At 46.1% G+C, this 17,793-nt stretch overlaps 1 protein-coding gene and 1 long non-coding RNA gene across 2 annotated transcripts in view; both read right to left on the bottom strand.

Annotated features, from left to right (window-relative positions):
- wdr97 (WD repeat domain 97) overlaps positions 1-11,900 on the bottom strand; it is a 91,855-nt gene extending 79,955 nt beyond the window's left edge. Inside the window, exons 1-2 of the mRNA XM_072575001.1 lie at positions 11,362-11,900; positions 9,185-9,333 (exon numbers count right to left, since the gene is read on the bottom strand). Of these exons, the coding sequence (XP_072431102.1) occupies positions 9,185-9,333; positions 11,362-11,900 (688 nt within the window). The remainder of the gene's footprint in view (positions 1-9,184; positions 9,334-11,361) is intronic.
- A 32-nt stretch (positions 11,901-11,932) lies between these two features.
- Positions 11,933-16,697, bottom strand: LOC140480277 (uncharacterized). The gene is made up of 3 exons (XR_011961244.1): positions 16,578-16,697; positions 15,039-15,160; positions 11,933-12,016 (listed from the first exon to the last, which is right to left on the bottom strand). It is a non-coding gene; the product is annotated as an uncharacterized lncRNA (long non-coding RNA).
- Between the last annotated feature and the right edge of the window lie 1,096 nt (positions 16,698-17,793).

Here is a 17,793-nt window from a genome sequence, read left to right as displayed (position 1 = left end):
AGTGTGCCAAGCAGGCTAAGATAAAAGATAGGGAGGACGGGCGTTGGAAATGTGATAGGTGGAAGGAGATTAAGGTGAGGGTGATAAGGTGAGGGTGATAGGCCGGAGTGGGGGTGTGGGCGGAGAAGTCAGGAAGAAGATTGCAGGTTAGGAAGATGGTGCTGAGTTCGAGGGTTGGGACTGAGACAAGGTGGGGGGAGGGGAAATGAGGAAACTGGAGAAATCTGAGTTCATCCCTTGTGGTTGGAGGGTTCCTAGGCGGAAGATGAGGCGCTCTTCCTCCAACCATCGTGTTGCTATGGTCTGACCTCAGCACCACCTTCCTAACCTGCAATCTTCTTCCCGACCTCTCCGCCCCACCTCCACTCCGGCCTATCACCCTCACCTTAACCTCCTTCCACCTATCGCATTTCCAACGCCCCTCCTCCCTACCTTTTATCTTAGCCTGCTGGACACACTTTCCTCATTCCTGAAGAAGGGTTCATGCCCGAAACGTCGATTCTCCTGCTCCTTGGATGCTGCCTGACCTGCTGCGCTTTTCCAGCAACACATTTTCAGCAAACATTTGACTATACCAATCCAGTATTACAATCAATAATTACCTGGAGACTATGGTAATGCAAGAAACCAAACAATGCTTACATGTTATGGGGATTGTCTGATTCGACCACACTTTCCAGCAGTTATTCCCACTCCCCCTGAATGAGAAACTTCTCCTCAACTCTCCTTTTAGTCTCCAACCTCTCATCTTAAGTCTATACCCCTGATTACTGAATCCTCTACTAATGAAAAATGTGCCTCCCTATCCATCGTTTCTATACCCCATCTCTATCGCTGTTCTGAAGAAAACAACCCCGGTCTGTCTCATCTTTCATCATGGCTCTGACCCTCCAACCCAGGCAATATCCTGGTGGATCTCCTCCAGGCAAACACATCCTGGTGACCAGACCATCCTGGCAACACACCACAGTGTGGTGACCAGAACTGCACATTGTTCTCCAGCTGTGGTCTCACCAATGTTTCATACATATCCAGCATATCGCCCTTGCCCTTGCTCTCTATGCCTCAACCAGTAAATACAAGGATCCCACTTGCTTTCATAACCACCTTATCTACCTGACCTTAAGGATCTGTGGGTAAGTAAATCACAGTTCCTCTGATCTTCAGTACTTTTCCAGGGTCCTATTATTCCTGTGTAATCCCTTGCCTTGTTAGTCCCCCCCAAGTGCATTACCTGACACATTTCCAGCCTGAATTCCATTTAGATTAGATTACTTACAGTGTGGAAACAGGCCCTTCGGCCCAACAAGTCCACACCAACCCTCCGAAGAGCAACCCACCCAGACCCATTCCCCTACATTTACCCCTTCACCTAACACTACAGGCAATTTAGCATGGCCAATTCACCTAACCTGCACATCTTTAGACTGTGGGAGGAAACCAGAGCACCCAGAGGAAACCCACACAGACACGGGGAGAATGTGCAAACTCCACACAGACAGTCGCCTGAGGCAGGATTTGAACCCAGGTCTCTGGTGCTGTGAGGCAGCAGTGCTAACCACTGAGCCACCGTGCCACCTGTTGCATCTGTTCTGCTTGGCTCACCAATCTGGTGATATCCTCCTGTGGTTTAGACCTATCCTCCTTACTGTTTACCACTCCAAACAATTTCTGTATAATCCACAAACCTCACGATTGTACCCCTTAAATTTCAGTCCTGACCATTAACATACACCACAAACAGCAAGGGACCCATCACTGACCCCTGAGGAGCTCCACTAGAAACAGAATTCATGTGACTGCAACATCTTTTCACCATCACCCTCTGCTTCCTGCCTCCCAGCCAATACTCGATCCATTTTGCCTTCGGTCCAATGCACTTTACTGCTTTGACTAATCTGCCATGAGGCACATAATCAAGTGCCGTGTTAAAATCAACAGTTAACCACATCACTCTCACCAACAGTCCTGGTTACCTCCACAAAATATTCAATCAAATTATCCAACATGACCTCATCTTAACAAATCCATGCTGACTATCTCTGACTAATCCACGTTTCTCCAAATGTAAAGATGATCTGACTCTCAAGAATTCTTTCCATTGACTGACCCAACATTGAGGTTAAACTGACTGTGAATTTATTCACATCTAAGACTGCAAATGCTGCTAGCTCCTGTTTTTTTCACTCCATGTTTAATTTCTTCTGATATTTCACAGTTGTCCCATCTGATATCTACACCTGCATCGTGCTTTTCCATTGTGAAGACCATATTCATACAGGTCTGTGCCCACACCTCCTGATCCTCTCTCAGATTATCCCTGTGGTCCCAAAGAACCCGAAACATGCCCTTGTCATTTTTCTTTAACCTCTTTATCTATTTTTAAAGCTCTTTAGGTTTCCGTTATTACAATGATTTCTCATGAACTGCCTTAGTTTTACAATTTTCTTTTTTAAGACACCCTGCAATTTTTGTACTCCTTATGGACTCTGCCACACTGAGCCCTTGGTGTCTGCTGTATCTTCTCATCTTTGTCCTTAGTCCTAAACTTTGATTCCCAGGATTGCCCAGTCTTGGCCCTACCCTTTGGTTAGCTGAGTTGGCTGCACAGCTTGTGACACAATGTGATGCCAATAGCGTGGGTTCAAATCCCATACCAGCTGAGGTTACCAGAAAGGATTTTCCTTCTCACCCTCTCCCCTAACCCTAAGGTCTGGTTACAACCACCCCCCCCCCACCACCCCCCACCCCCACCCCCCCCCCCCACCCCCCGCCCCTCCAGGTTAAACCACCACCAGTCACCTCTCTGTCTAATGAACAGGTAGGACTACAGTTCCGTAAGACTATGGTAACTTCATTTTATCCTAATCCAGAGCATCCTCACCACCATCCCCTCCTCCCCCCCCCCCCCCCCCACCCCCAACATCAATTATCTGGGCCATAGGCTTGAATGGTGGCAGAAAGTGAAATTTGAATTCAGGAAATTATTGGAATTAAAGACTAATAAATAAGTGTTGGCCTCGGCAGCAAAGCCCACATCTCATGAACAAATGAAAGAATCACTAGGGTCAAAGAGTCATACAGCACAGAAACAGACCCTTTGGTCCAACTCATCCAGACTGACCAAGTTTCTCAAGCTAATCCAGTCCCACTTGCCTGCGGTTGGCCCATATCCCTCCAAACCCTTCTGACTCATGTACCTGTCCAGATACCTTTTAAATGTTGTAATTGTACCAAGTTCCACCACTTCCTCTGGCAGCTCATTTCATACACATCACCCTCCGTGTGAAAAAGTTGCCCATTAAGCCCCTTTTAAATCTTCCCCCCCCCCCCTTACCTTAAACCTATGCCCTCTAGTTTTAGACTCCCCCACTCTGGGAACACACCATGTCTGTTCACCCTACTCATGTCTCTCAGGATTTTATAAACCTTTATAGTGTCATCCCTCAGTCTCTTACATTCCAGGGAGAAAAGTCCCAGCCTCTTCTTATAACTCATACTCTCCAGGCTCGGTAACATACTGGTAAATCTTTTTTGCATCCTTTCCAGTTTAATAACATCCTTCCGTTGGCAGTCCTGAATGCATTATTCCAAACGTGACCTCACCAAAGTCCTGTACTGCTGCAATATGACATCCAAACTCCTGTACTCAATGTTCTAACCAATGAAGGGTTGCACCGGAAAAGCACAGCAGGTCAGGCAGCATCTGAGGAGCAGGAGAGTCAATGTTTCAGACCCTCTAACAAGATGGCATCATAAATTGACTTCGCTAGTTTCCAAATCTCCCCTGCCCCCACCTCACCCCAGTTCCAACCCTCCAACCTGGCACTGCCCTCATGACCTGTCCTATTTGTCCAACTTCCTTCCCATCTATCCGCTCCACCCTCCCCACCGACCTATCACAATTACCCCACCTGTATCCACCTATCGCCTTCCTAGCTACCTTCCCCAGCCCACCCATACCCCCCTATTTATTTCTCAGACCCCCCTTCCCCTCCACATTCCTGATTAAGGTCTATTTTTACTAGTTACGGACTACCGACAGAGATACAGTCAGATCAAGGGTCAAACTTCACATCCAAGCAGCTTATGCATACAACAATTCAAATCTACTGCATACCATCCAGAATTGCAGGGAGCGCTAGAAAGCACTAAAGAACATGTTGAGGGCTTATAGTCAAAACTATCCAGATGTTTGGGATAATGGAATTCCGTTTGTACTTTTTGCGATTCAGAGAAGCACTAAATGAATCGACCAAATTCAGTCCATTTGAATTCATTTTTGGGCATGACGTAAGAGGACTGTTAAAATTGATTAAGGAGGAATTACTATGTCAGAATTCAGAGACCACGTATTTGGACTATGTGTCAAATTTTAGAGAACGATCAAATAGCGCTGGAGAGTTGGCTAGACAGCATTTAAAAGTATTGCAGCATACAATGAAACAGGAAGCAGATTAGAAATGAAAAATCCATAATTTTGCCATTGGAGATAAGGTATTAGTGTTATTTCCAATAATAGGTGAACTTTTAAAAGCAAGGCTTAGTGGACCTTATCAAATCAAGAGGAAATTCAGTGAGGTGAACTACTTGATAGGGACTCCAGACAGGAAAAAAATCCCAGAGTGCATCATGTGAATCTGCTCAAAAGATATTTTGACAAGGAAGGAAAGCAAGAAGAGACAGTGTTAATGATTACAGCATAGAACGAAGAACCAAGGTCAGAGGATTCTGAATTGGACATTCCTCAAATCAAATTGGACAATAAGGAAGTTGTCAAAAATTGGGATAAATTATTGAGTTACCTTCCAGGGGAAATCGAAATGACCTGAAAGAGTTATTACTATCACATGGGGAGATACGCAGAAATAAACTGGGAAGTACTAACCTAATTGTGCATGATCTAGATATAGGAGATGCTGTTCCAATTAAGAAACATCCTTATAGGTATAATCCTCTAAAGTTGGCACAGGTTCAGAAGAAGATAGAGCGCATGCTCCAAGATGGCATAATCGAAGTGAGTTATAGTCATGGTGCCAAAGCCAGATGGTACCCAATGGTTATGTGTGGACTATCGCAAAGTCAATGCCGTTATCAAGACTGTTGCACATCCAATTCCGCAGTTGGAAGACTGTGTTGAATAGGTGGGACAAGCAACTTACATTTCTAAGTTGGACTTGCTCAGAGGTTATTGGCAGTTACCGCTGTCAGAGAGACCAAAGACAATTTTGGCTTTTGTAATGCCAAATGTACTATATCTGTTCAAAGTATGAAAAGTATGAAAAGTACTCTGACCACATTTCAGAGACTAACTAATATGGTCATTGCTGGATTACCCAACTGGGTAGTGTGTATAGATGACCTGGTGACTTTTAGTCACTCATGGAAGGAACATTTACAGCATTTATCGGATTTGTTTGATCGACTTCAGAAGACAGGCTTGGTGGTAAACCTAGCTAAAAGTGAATTTGTCAAAGCCCAAGTCACCTTTCAGGGCCATGTTATTGGACATGGACAATGGCCCCACAGGATGCGAAAATGAAAGTAATTGGGGAATTTCCCACACCGTTGACAAAAAGAGCAGTGCTACGGTTCCTGGGACTGAGTGTATTTTTTCGAAAGTTTGTGCTGATTTTTAGCAGTCTGGCTGCTCCACTCACTGAATTGCGAAAGAAAGATAAAAAGTTTCAGTGGACAGCTGACTGTCAGAGGGCATTTGACAGCCTGAAGACTGTGTTAACCACTGCCTCAGGATTAACCACAGCTGATTACACAAAGCCATTCAAGGTGTCTATCAATAAGAGTGAGGTAGTTGTTGGTGCTGTGCTCCTGCAGGAGGACAACGAGAGGATAGAAAGACCTACCAGGTATTTCTCCGGGAAGTTGAATGTTCATTAGCAGAAATATTTGACGGTTGAGAAGGAGACTTTGAGCTTGGTGTTGGCATTACAATATTTCAGTGTTTATGTTACCAGTAACGCATCTGAGATAATAATGTACACTGATATAGCCCATTGAAGGTTGTGGAGAAATTTAAAGACAAAAATGCCAGACGGTTTAGATGGAGCTTGTTGTTGCAGCCGTTCAGTTTGACGATTGTGCAGGTGGCAGGTCCCGGGAACATGATCGCTGATGCATTATCGAGACTCAAATGAGAAACAGAGGCACTCGGTGGTGGGAGAGCCACAGACTGAATCCAAATGTAGTTGTGTATGCTTGAATGTTTATAGTTAGTGAATGTATATGTGTGCTTAAAGTACTAACTGATTTTTTTTTAACTTTTTGGGGTTTTGGAAAAGGAAGCCATCTTTGGATATTGATGGTTCATTTTTTTAAGGTGGGGGAGGTGTCACAATAATGTTTTTGTTTTACAGAGTTATAATATCCTTGAGTTTTTTTCAGAGACGTTCTAATGACCCAAGGTTCCATCATGTCTGAAGTGTGACTGGTTTATTGGGGCCCTTTGTTTACTCCTAACAAATAATACCTCCAGCCTAAGACTTACATGTCTGACAAGAAATTAGTGTAATCGAAGGAGAGTGGCCAGCTAACTGTGTAGCTAGCCTTTGCTTAGATTAGAGAATGTTTTGATTCAGTTCTGAACTTTAGTGAGTTCAGTGGCAGCTATGTGTGGAAAGGGCTGCGGGATCTTCTCTCTCTCCTTCTGCCTTTCTGACTTCGCAAACTGGAAGCTGTCTGTGTCATTTTTATGCTTTGTGCTAAGGGATGTGCATTGGGACTGTTGCAAGTATTTTCGAAACAGCATCATTAGGTCGTGTTTGGATTGGGTTAAGTTGCCCAGTATTCAGCTTTCTATTCTTTGTGTTACATTCTGTAATTTTGTAAATGACTTTTGTTTGTTTAAAATTTGGCGGTTGAACCAGCTAATGCATTCCGAGAATATCCACTATACACTTAGCTAAACCAATATCCGTTCTGTCTTCTTAGTGGGTGGCACGATGGTACAGTGGTTAGCACTGCTGCCTCACAGCGCCAGTGACCTGGGTTCAATTCCCGCCTCAGGCGACTGACTGTGTGGAGTTTGCACATTCTCCCCGTGTCTACGTGGGTTTCCTCCGGGTGCTCCGGTTTCCTCCCACAGTCCAAAGATGTGCAGGTCAGGTGAATTGGCCATGCTAAATTGCCTGTAGTGTTAGGTAAGGGGTAAATGTAGGGGTCTGGGTGGGTTGCACTTCGGCCGGTCTGTGTGGACTTGTTGGGCTGAAGGGCCTGTTTCCACACTGTAATGTAATGTAATCTAAACTAATAGCAAAGTTACCTGCTTAAAAATGTTTTGAGGGGTCGGGCTTGGTCCATAACAACAGTACAGCACAGTAAGGCCCTTCAGCCCTCGATGTTGTGCCGGCCTTTTATCCTATTCCAAGATCAGGCGGACCTACATGCCCTTCATTTTACTATCAACCATGTGCATATCCAAGAGTCCTTAACGTGTCTGACTCTACAACCACTACTGACAATGCATTCCCTGCACCCACCACTCTCTGAGTAAAGAACCTACCTCTGACATCTCCCCTAAATCTTCCTCCAATCACCTTAAAATTATGCCACCTCACAATAGACATTTCCACCCTGGGAAAAAGTGTCTGGCTATCCACTCTATGCTTCTTATCATCTTAAAGAAATTTACTAGAATGATTCCAGGGAAGAGGCATCATTGTATGGATAGACCACAGAAGATGAGATTCTAGAGTCAACTATGGCACAGAAGAGGGCCATTGGCCCAATGATCCTATGCTGTCCCTGAGCCCGTTCAACACTCTTATGAAATGAGCAATTTTCACCGTTTCCATCATCCTCAAGAACAGCTACAGTATATGCTTTCTCCATACCACAGAGAAGGGCCTGAGGGGAGATGATCAGAGGCTGGGATTGGAGGGGTTTAAAATCAGTAAGGGATGTGACAGAGTAAGTAAAGTTTCCAGTGAGCTAACCGGGGAGGAGGGATTAAATATGATCTGATTGGCAAAAGACCCAAAAGACAGGCTTGAGGGAAAGTACTTTTGCAACAAGTGATGCAGAATGGGAACACACAGCCTAACGGGGTTTGGATGCAGGAATCTTTATAAGGGAGCTGATCAATACTTGAAGGACACGAGACTGTAGGATATGGGGCAGGAGCAGAATCAATGGGATGAAGGATCTCCTGTTCTATGATGTACATCTAAACACACTGTCCCTTTACTTCAAACCTACACCAGCTGTTGATCCCTCCTCCACCAGGAGAAACGTTTCTTCAAATCTCCCCTGTCTATGCCCCTTGTAACCCAACCACTCTACACTCACACACACATACACTCTCTCTCACACTCACAACTCCCCACCCCAGACACACAAACACACACTCCTACAGACACACACACACATACACTCTCTCTCACAGACACTCACAACCCCCCACCCCAGACACACACACACACATACACTCTCTCTCACACACACACACTCACACACACATACACTCTCACAGACATTCATAACCCCTCAGCCCAGATACACACGCACACTCCTACAGACACACACATACTCCCACACTCACACAGGCACCCCGTCACAGACTTAGACACTCTACACTCACATACACATACATATACACTCTCTCTCACACTCACAACCCCCCACCACAGACAGACAGACACACACACACAAAAACCCACATGCACACATATACATATACGCTTGTGGGATGAATTTGTACTTGCAGAGTTACATTGTACTTTGCTCAAAAACTGCATGAATTCATGTAAGACTCTGTTAACTCACTTTTTAGACTAGAATCAGTCTAAATATTATGGCACAGACAGCAGCACACAGGGGGCTAACACCTTCAACACATTATCTGGGCTGACATTAATTGTTACAGCTAACCTGAGAATGTAACTTTTTAATAAAAAAGTTTTGTGATTTACACATGAAAGAGGTGAAACTATCACGGTATTTGAACAGATGAAAGACTCAACAGACAATCAAGGTCTTTTTCGATGTATAATTTCAGTTACATCATACTGTAAACTTTTGCTATAAATTCTGTGTCTTACAATTGTGTCCTCCACAACCCCCTGATGAAGGAGCACCGCTCTGAAAGCTAGTGCTTCCAATTAAACCTGTTGGACTATAACCTGGTGTTGTGTGATTTTTAACTTTCAACAAGAATGAGCTAGCTTACCTGATGTTATGAGCTGTTGGTTTATGGGATTTGCCACCATACACAACAGTTTCCCTGATTCATGAGCTTGGACCTGGTACTGAGTGCTTCCTGATTTCCAGTCTAACACAGACAGGAACCCATTCTGATGTCCAGCAATCGGCAGGAAGCTTAAATCAAGAGACATTGGCTCAGTTAGTGGGTTGTGCCATAGAGAACTACAGCACCGAGAAAGACCTTTACCCCATCAAGTCTACACCAGACAAATTCCATTTCCCAGCACTCGGCTCATAACATTGACATCACAGATGTACATCTAAACACACTGTCCCTTTACTTCAAACCTACACCAGCTGTTTAGATTAGATTAGATTACTTACAGTGTGGAAACAGGCCCTTCGGCCCAACAAGTCCACACCGGCCCGCCGAAGCGTAACCCACCCATACCCCTACATCTACATTTACCCCTTACCTAACACTACGGGCAATTTAGCATGGCCAATTCACCTGACCTGCACATCTTTGGACTGTGGGAGGAAACCGGAGCACCCGGAGGAAACCCACGCAGACACGGGGAGAATGTGCAAACTCCACACAGTCAGTCGCCTGAGGCGGGAATTGAACCCGGGACTCTGGTGCTGTGAGGCAGCAGTGCTAACCACTGTGCCACCATGCCGCCCACAAGGAGAAACGTTTCTTCAAATTTCCCCTGTCTATGCCCCTTGTAATTGTATCCATCTCAATCATGTCTCCTCTCATTCTCCCCTGCTCTGAGGAAAGCAACCCCAGTTTGTCCAATGGACTGATTATAGAGTCTGTACACACATCTCCCTGGTCATAGCAACAACAGAATCTGAAGCCTAATCCCACCGTGACCCTGAAGGTGACCCTGCAGCATTTCACCTTCCGAAGGAACTCCTGGTGACGGGGACACTCACTGGTATCTCAACCAGACAAACACCTGAGCCAAAGTCAACAGAGCAAGGACAGGTACCAAGGATGGGACTAGAGATCAGTAAAATCTAACCTAATGGCAGAATAGGTTTGAGGCGCTGAATGGCCTCCTTTCTTTTTCTTTACTGAGCAACAAGAGGGTATTTAACCACAAATGTGAGCCGAGGATAATTATTCTGACACAGTGAGTGTTGAAGGTCTAGAGTATGTGACCTGCAGTCACTGGTTATCCAAAAGAAAACAGTCATCAGGGTTAAGGTGCGAGTGCCATCAGGTAAACTCTCCAATTGGAAAACACAACAAGCAAAACCGGCCGAATGGGCTCCTACCTCACTGTGACAACTGCCTCAGCACTGACCCTCTGACAGTGTGGCACCCCCTCAGCATTGACCCTCTGACAGTGCAACGCTCCCTCAGCACTGACCCTCTGACAGTGCAATGCTCCCTCAACGCTGACCCTCTGACAGTGCAACGCTCCCTCAGCGCTGACCCTCTGACAGTGCAACGCTCCCTCAGCACTGACCCTCTGACAGTGCAACGCTCCCTCAGCGCTGACCCTCTGACAGTGCAACGCTCCCTCAGCGCTGACCCTCCAACAATGCGGCGCCACTTCAGCACTGACCCTCGACAGTGCGGCAGTCCCTCAGTGCTGACCCTCCCACAGTGTAACGCTCCCTCAGCGCTGACCCTCTGACAGTGTGGCACTCCCTCAGCACTGACCCTCTGACAGTGCCCGTTCCTTCAACGCTGACCCTCCAACGGTGCAACACTCCCTCAGTATGGACCCTCTGACATTTTCTGGCACCACGTCGTTCTGTGTGAAAATATCATCGCTACATCGGATCTCGGGTCTAAGAGGAGGCCATTCTGCCCATTATGCCCGGTCTGCTATTGAAGGAGATCATGGGTGATCTGGTTCTGGTCTCAGCTCCATTTACCTGCCTTCCCTCCAGAAACCTGCTGACCCCCAGATCCTGCTCACCAAGCTGAAGTCTGACACTCCAGTTAGGAGCAGCGCACCTTTCGTGGTGCTCTCTTTGAGAGGGGATGTTAAGCTGAGGTCCCAATCTGCCAAATAAAGAGGTTGAAGCTCCCGTGGTACGGGTTAGAGTAGGGAACCTCTCCTTAGTGGCCTGACCCCAGTCATCATCCCTCAAAAACATTTGGTAGTCTGGCCGTTAGCTTGGAACCTCCGAGTCTGGTGCAGCTGATGAAAGGCACTATTGAAATGCAAGGTCTCTCACCGGTCATTGTCCTTCACTCCCAAGATCCTTATCTTCCCTTCGCTTCCTGCAGCCACGGCTTGCAGCCACCGGGAGTGGGTCAGCTCCTTGTCCACCATGTGGGCGTAGATACAGAAGCAGCAGAACTGTGATGCCTGGCAGCTCGCTAGCACCTCCCACTGGACCTCCATGGGATTGGCCAGGGCATTGGCCTTCACCAGGTCCCCTCGGTCGGTCAGAGCCAGCAGGGACTCCCGGGGGAGACAATAGTCGAAATCAGCGACCTGCTGACCCCTGGCCAGCAGCAGGCTGCTGATGACCTCCCCGGTTTCCGGGGAGATGAGCCGGACTGTCCCGTCGGTACAGGAGCAGGCCGCTCGCACAGGGAAATGCCCGGGAGATCCTCTGCTCCTGTCCTTGATGGCTGTGATGGTGTGGCCGATGGTGGTGTGCTGCCTGTACAGGTGCTTGATAGTCCAGAAATCCAGCCTCTGGTCGGCACAGGAGAAGATGTTGTCCTCCCCGTGTTCCGTGCCCAAGAGAGTGACCGTCACCCCCATCTGGATCTCGTCCACTTGGTCAGCCAGCTGTAGGCTCCATGCCCGAATGGTCCCATCCTCAGAGGCGGACAGGAGGTAGGGACCGTGGGGGTAGACAGCAAGAGCAGTGACCGGACCTACACAGACATCAGCGAGAAACAGTGATTATCCATCTCATGTAACAATCCCAATCATTTGGACCACAATAATCTGCATTTATATAGCACCTTGGAATTCCTGAGGGGCTTGACAGCAGCAATTATCAAATCTATAATTGACTTTTAATCAAATTGGGAGGTGTGATTGGATTGACCATGACCACGTTTCCACTTAGGACCCTGCTCTCTCTTTCACCTCATGCCTTTTGATCCCTTTAGCACGGTGGTTCAGTGGTTAGCACTGCTGCCTCACAGTACCAGGGACCTGGGTTCAATTCCAGCCTTGGGCGTCTATCTATGTGGAGTTTGTGTCTGTGTGGGTTTCTTCCGGGTGCTCCGGTTCCCTCCCACAATCCCAAAGATGTGCAGGTTAGGTGAATTGGTCATGCTAAATTGCCCGTAGTGTTCAGGGGTGAGTAGGTTAGGTGTATTAGACAGGGTAAGTATAGAGGAATGGGTAGGGGAATGGGTCTGGGTGGGTTACTCTTCAGAGGGTCGGTGTGGACTTGTTGGGCCAAATGGCCTGTTTCCACACTGTGAACTGGATTCTATGAACTATATCTAACTCCTTCTTGAAGACATTCAATGCTTTGGGCTCAACCATTTTCTGTGTTAGAGAATTCCACAGGATCCCCACTCTCTGAGTGACGATATCTCACCCCATCTCATTCTAAAAGGCTAACCTGTATCCTTAGGCTATGTCCCTGATTCCAGAATTCCTGGTCATCAGGAATACCCTTCCTGTCCAGTTTTATAGGTTCGTAACAAGAGACTCTCATGTTACTCAGATGTGACATAACTACCTACTACATACTCTGTAATAAACCTGTTCTATTTCACACAACCCAGCAACACTCCTACCGGAGAATTCCTGTGTATATCCTTCCCCACTTGGTATCAGTGGGCATAGACTTCATTCATTGGTGAGATTGCACCTGGAGTATTGTGCTTTTGGTCCCTTTATTTTTGGGGAGATGTGGTGGCATTGGAGGCAGTTTAGAGGAAGGTCATTGGATTGATTCTGGGGATGCGAGGTTTGTCATCTGAAGAAAGATTGAACAGTTTCGGCCTATACTCTGTGTAATTTAAAAGAATGAGGGGAGATCAGATTAAGGTATTCAAGATGATAAAAGATGTGGATAAAATAGACATGGAGTAGATGCTTCCTCTTGTGGGGCATTCTAGGACGAGAGGTCACTGTCTTAGGAGAAGGGGGAGCAAATTTAACACAGAGTTGAGGAGAAGCTACTTCTCCCAAATGGTTGTGAATCTGTGGAATTCGCTTCCCCAAAAGCAGTGGGTGCTGGGACAATGAGTACATTTAAGGCGAAGTTAGACAGATGTTTAATTGGTAATGGGTTGAAGAGTTATGGGGAGAAGGCAGGAAAATAGGGGTGAGGAGCAGATCAACCATGATTGAACGGTGGAGCAGACTCGATGGGCCAAACGGCCTAATTCTGCTCCTACATCTTATGAACTTATGAACAAAGCATCTCATTTAGAGACAACCACAGCGGTTAGCACTAATGCTCTTCAGGGAGGGAAATCTGCCGTCCTTACCCAGTCTGGCCTGCATGTGACTCCAGACCCACATGATTCCACCCACATTGCCATCCAGGTTTGGGGTTGTTAAAAAGGTGTACGGCGTATTAGCTTTTATTGGTAGAGGGATTGAGTTTTGGAGCCACGAGGAAAGGTTGCAGTTGTATAAAATTCTGGTGCAGCCGCACTTGGAGTATTGCATATAGTTCTGGTCACCGCATTATAGGAAGGGTATGGAAGCTTTGGAAAAGGGTGCAGAGGAGATGTTGCCAGGGTTGGAGGATTTGAGCTATAGGGAGAGGCTGAATAGCCTGGGACTATTTTCCCTGGAGAGCCTGAGGCTGAGGGGTGACCTTATAGAGGTTTATAAAATCATGAGGGGCATGGATAGGGTAAATAGACAAGGACTTTTCCCTGGGGTCGGGGAGTCCAGAACTAGAGGTCATAGGTTTAGGGTGAGAGGGGAAAGATATAAAAGAGACCTGAGTGGCAATTTTTTCACACAGAGGGTGGTACGTGGATGGAATGAGCTGCCAGAGGAAGTGGTGGAGGCTGGTACAATTGCAACATTTAAAAGGCATCTGGATGGGTATATGAATAGGAAGGGTTTGGAGGGATATGGGCCGGGTGCTGACAAATGGGACTAGATTAGGTTAGGATATCTGGACGGGTTGGACTGAAGGGTCTGTTTCTGTGCTGTACATCCCTATGACTCTATTTACTAAGATGTTGCCTGGTGTAGAAGGAAGGTCTTACAAGGAAAGGCTGAGGGACTTGAGGCTGTTTTCATTGGAGAGAAGAAGGTTGAGAGGCATATAAGATAATCAGAGGGTTAGATCGGGTGGACAGGGAGTCTTTTTCCTCGGATAGTGATGGCTAGCATGAGGGGACATAGCTTTAAATTGAAGCGTGATAGATATAGGACAGATATCAGAGGTAATTTCTTTACTCAGAGAGTAGTAGGGGCGTGGAATGCCCTGCCTGCAACTGTCGTAGACTCGCCAACTTTAAGGGCATTTATATGGTCACTGGATAAACATATGGATGATAATGGAATAGTGCAGGGTAGATGGGCTTCAGATTGGTTTCACAGGTTCGTACAACATTGAGGGCCGAAGGGCCTGTACTGCGCTGTAATGTTCTGTGTTCTATGTTCTATTCCCACATGCAAACATGCACATTGTTGGTTTTAAGTTAAGCCTCTTGGCGTATTGAGTTCATATTTCAGAGGACATGAGAGAAGTACTTTTTTGTCAACACTTTTAATATTAATTCTGAAGCTGTAACAGATGGAGAATAGGAAGAGTGTTTTCATTGACAATTGCAGACTGAGCAACTAGATCTCAATGGTCAGGGGGGATCTAGTGTTTGATGATGCTTTTCCTACAGACCTACCTGAGAGACACTAATTGGTTTTTGTCTCAGAAATCTCAGAGACTCTCAAGACAGAAGAACTCACCCCTGTGCCCGACGAACATTATCTGAAGATTCCAATTTTCATCCCAAATTTTAATGTTTCCATCCCGTGAGGATGTGACCACACATTTCGGTGCTTCAAACAGTGTGATGCCTGTGATTATCCTAATCAGAACATCAGGAAGACGCTGTCAATATAAGGATATTTCCACCTGCATACACACACACACATGCAAACACACACGCACACACGCAAACACACATACACGCAAACACACACACACACACTCAAATACACACACACCCAGGTACACACAAACACTCAAATACACACACAAACACACAGACACTCATATACACACAAACATACACAGAAGCCCAGATACACACAAACATACACACACACAGACATAAACACAGACACACACACTCAGATACACACAATCATACACACACACCCACACACACAAGCACAGACACTTAGATACACACAAATATACACCCACACACACATACACACAAAAATACACATACACACACACACCCAGATACACACAAACATCCACACACTCAGATATACATACACCCACACACACAAGCACAGACACTTAGACACACACAAACATACACATACACACAGAAATACACATACAGACAGACACTAGATACACACATACACATGTACACACCCACACACAGACACACAGAAGTACACATACAGACAGTCAGATACACACAAACACATAAATGTTGAGACACACACATAAACACACAGATATACACAATGAGACACATATACACGCACACCTACACAGACAAACTACAAAATAATCAGAAACTCAAGTTCAACCCTTGATGGGATGAGGTAACCAAATCAGACCTCCGAGACCATTCTTATTCCATTTGGATACCCTCCATTATGAAGAAATGAGCCTGAACTTGTACGGGTAATTGATGCAGCCAATCTGCATGATGAACTGTCTGTCCCTTGAGTCACTACCTACTGGGTGTACACAACACCTCTCCAAGGACACTTGCAGGTGAGGTAAGAGAGTGGTGCACCGTGATACTGAGATATTTGCTGATAACTACAATATTTGGGAGGTTATTGGAAGAGATGAGAATAAACAAAACTGAGTTGGCCAAGAACATGGCCTGAGGAATGCAGGCCAGTCAATTAGATACCTTCCAATCCCACTATCATCACCGTACCAAATTCGACAGAGATACCCGGGATCAGATTTAACCAAGGTCGGAGTTATCTAGGGTTAGAGGTAACAAAAGTCAGAGTTTATCAAGGTCAGAGTTAATCAAGGTTAGAGTTACCTGGGGTCAGAGTTACCTGGGGTCAGAGTTAATAAAGGTCAGAGTTAATCAAGGTCAGAGTTATCTGGGGTCAGAGTTAATTGAGGTTAGAGTTAATCAACGTCAGAGTTGTCTGGGGTCTGAGTTAATCAAAGTCTGAGCTAATCAAGATCAGAGTTAATTGAGGTCAGAGTTACCCAAGGTCAGAGTTAACCAAGGTCAGAGTTAACCATGGTCAGAGTTAACCATGGTCAGAGTTAACCATGGTCAGAGTTACCTGCTGTGAAGCCGTTTCTCATATGAAATTACAGTAGCTTTGAGCAAGTCGATGACAGCAACTCCCTTCCCACAGACTGCGTAGCAGCGCTGAGAGCGGGGCATTACTGCTGTGTTACCCGGGACTCTCTCCAGAGCCAGGTCCGTGAAGACATCTTGCTGAGTCAGCCCTTTGGTGACGGTGCTGGCACAAATCAGCTCACGGCAGCCAAAATAGAAATGCCAGGTACAGACGTTACCAACCCCGGCTGTGACAATCTCATTCAGATCCTGGTTATACAGGCAGCAGGTGATGCTCTCCTTCGACCGGTTGGTGGAGATGACCTGGAAGTCCGGGCCTAGGACTTTTACCTGTGGACACATATTCCAGGCCACGTATCGGTTAATCTGCCGAGCGTACACCATTCCTTCAATCGGTGCCCCCAACATGTATTCCTGCTTTCTCCGCCCATCGCAGTGATAGACACAGATGTCAGTTTTGGACTTCATGCAGATGAACTCCTTGGTGACGACGTTATAAATGATGTGATGGATTGTATTCTTAAACATCACACGCTGCACGTGTTCCAGTCCGTGTTCCAAATCCAGTGGCTTCCAATCATGTCTCCGTATCTGCAGGAGTCAACACAAATGAAAAACAGAGGCATAGACATCTGTTGTTGAGAAGAATTGCGTTTTATTTTCCTGCCGAGATACAGATTTATTCTTTAAACTTGTCCCTTCCTCCATTCCTAGTCATCTCACACACAATAAATCCCTCGATTCCATTTAATGTCCCATTCCTAGCAGACTCGCTTAAATATATCCACAAGATTAATCTCATCCTTCAGTGAGCTCCACGATCTCACTGCCCCCCACCCCAGGTGAAAGTCTTGCTCCTGAATTCTGGGTTGCCTTTGTTTGTGGTTATCTGATATTTACCATCTCATTCCTGATCTCAGATACAACTGGAAAACATCTTCTCCACGACTTCTCCAATCAAACTCTTTCATAAACATTTGGAGTGATGCTCCTTTTTCAGGTCACTCTTGACGAAGGAGCAGAGCTCTGAAAGTTTGTGATTTCAAATAAACCTGTTGGACTATAACCCGGTGTCATGTGACTTCTGACTTTGTCCATCCCAGTCCAACACCGGCACCTCCATATCAAACTTTCATGATCGTGAGAACCTCTATCAAGTCACCTCTGGGTCACCACATGCCTGAAGAAGCCAAGTT

The sequence above is a fragment of the Chiloscyllium punctatum genome, chromosome 8 (genome assembly GCF_047496795.1).
Source record: "Chiloscyllium punctatum isolate Juve2018m chromosome 8, sChiPun1.3, whole genome shotgun sequence".
NCBI lineage: Eukaryota > Metazoa > Chordata > Chondrichthyes > Orectolobiformes > Hemiscylliidae > Chiloscyllium > Chiloscyllium punctatum.
This window is presented reverse-complemented; position numbering and strand designations above follow the sequence as displayed.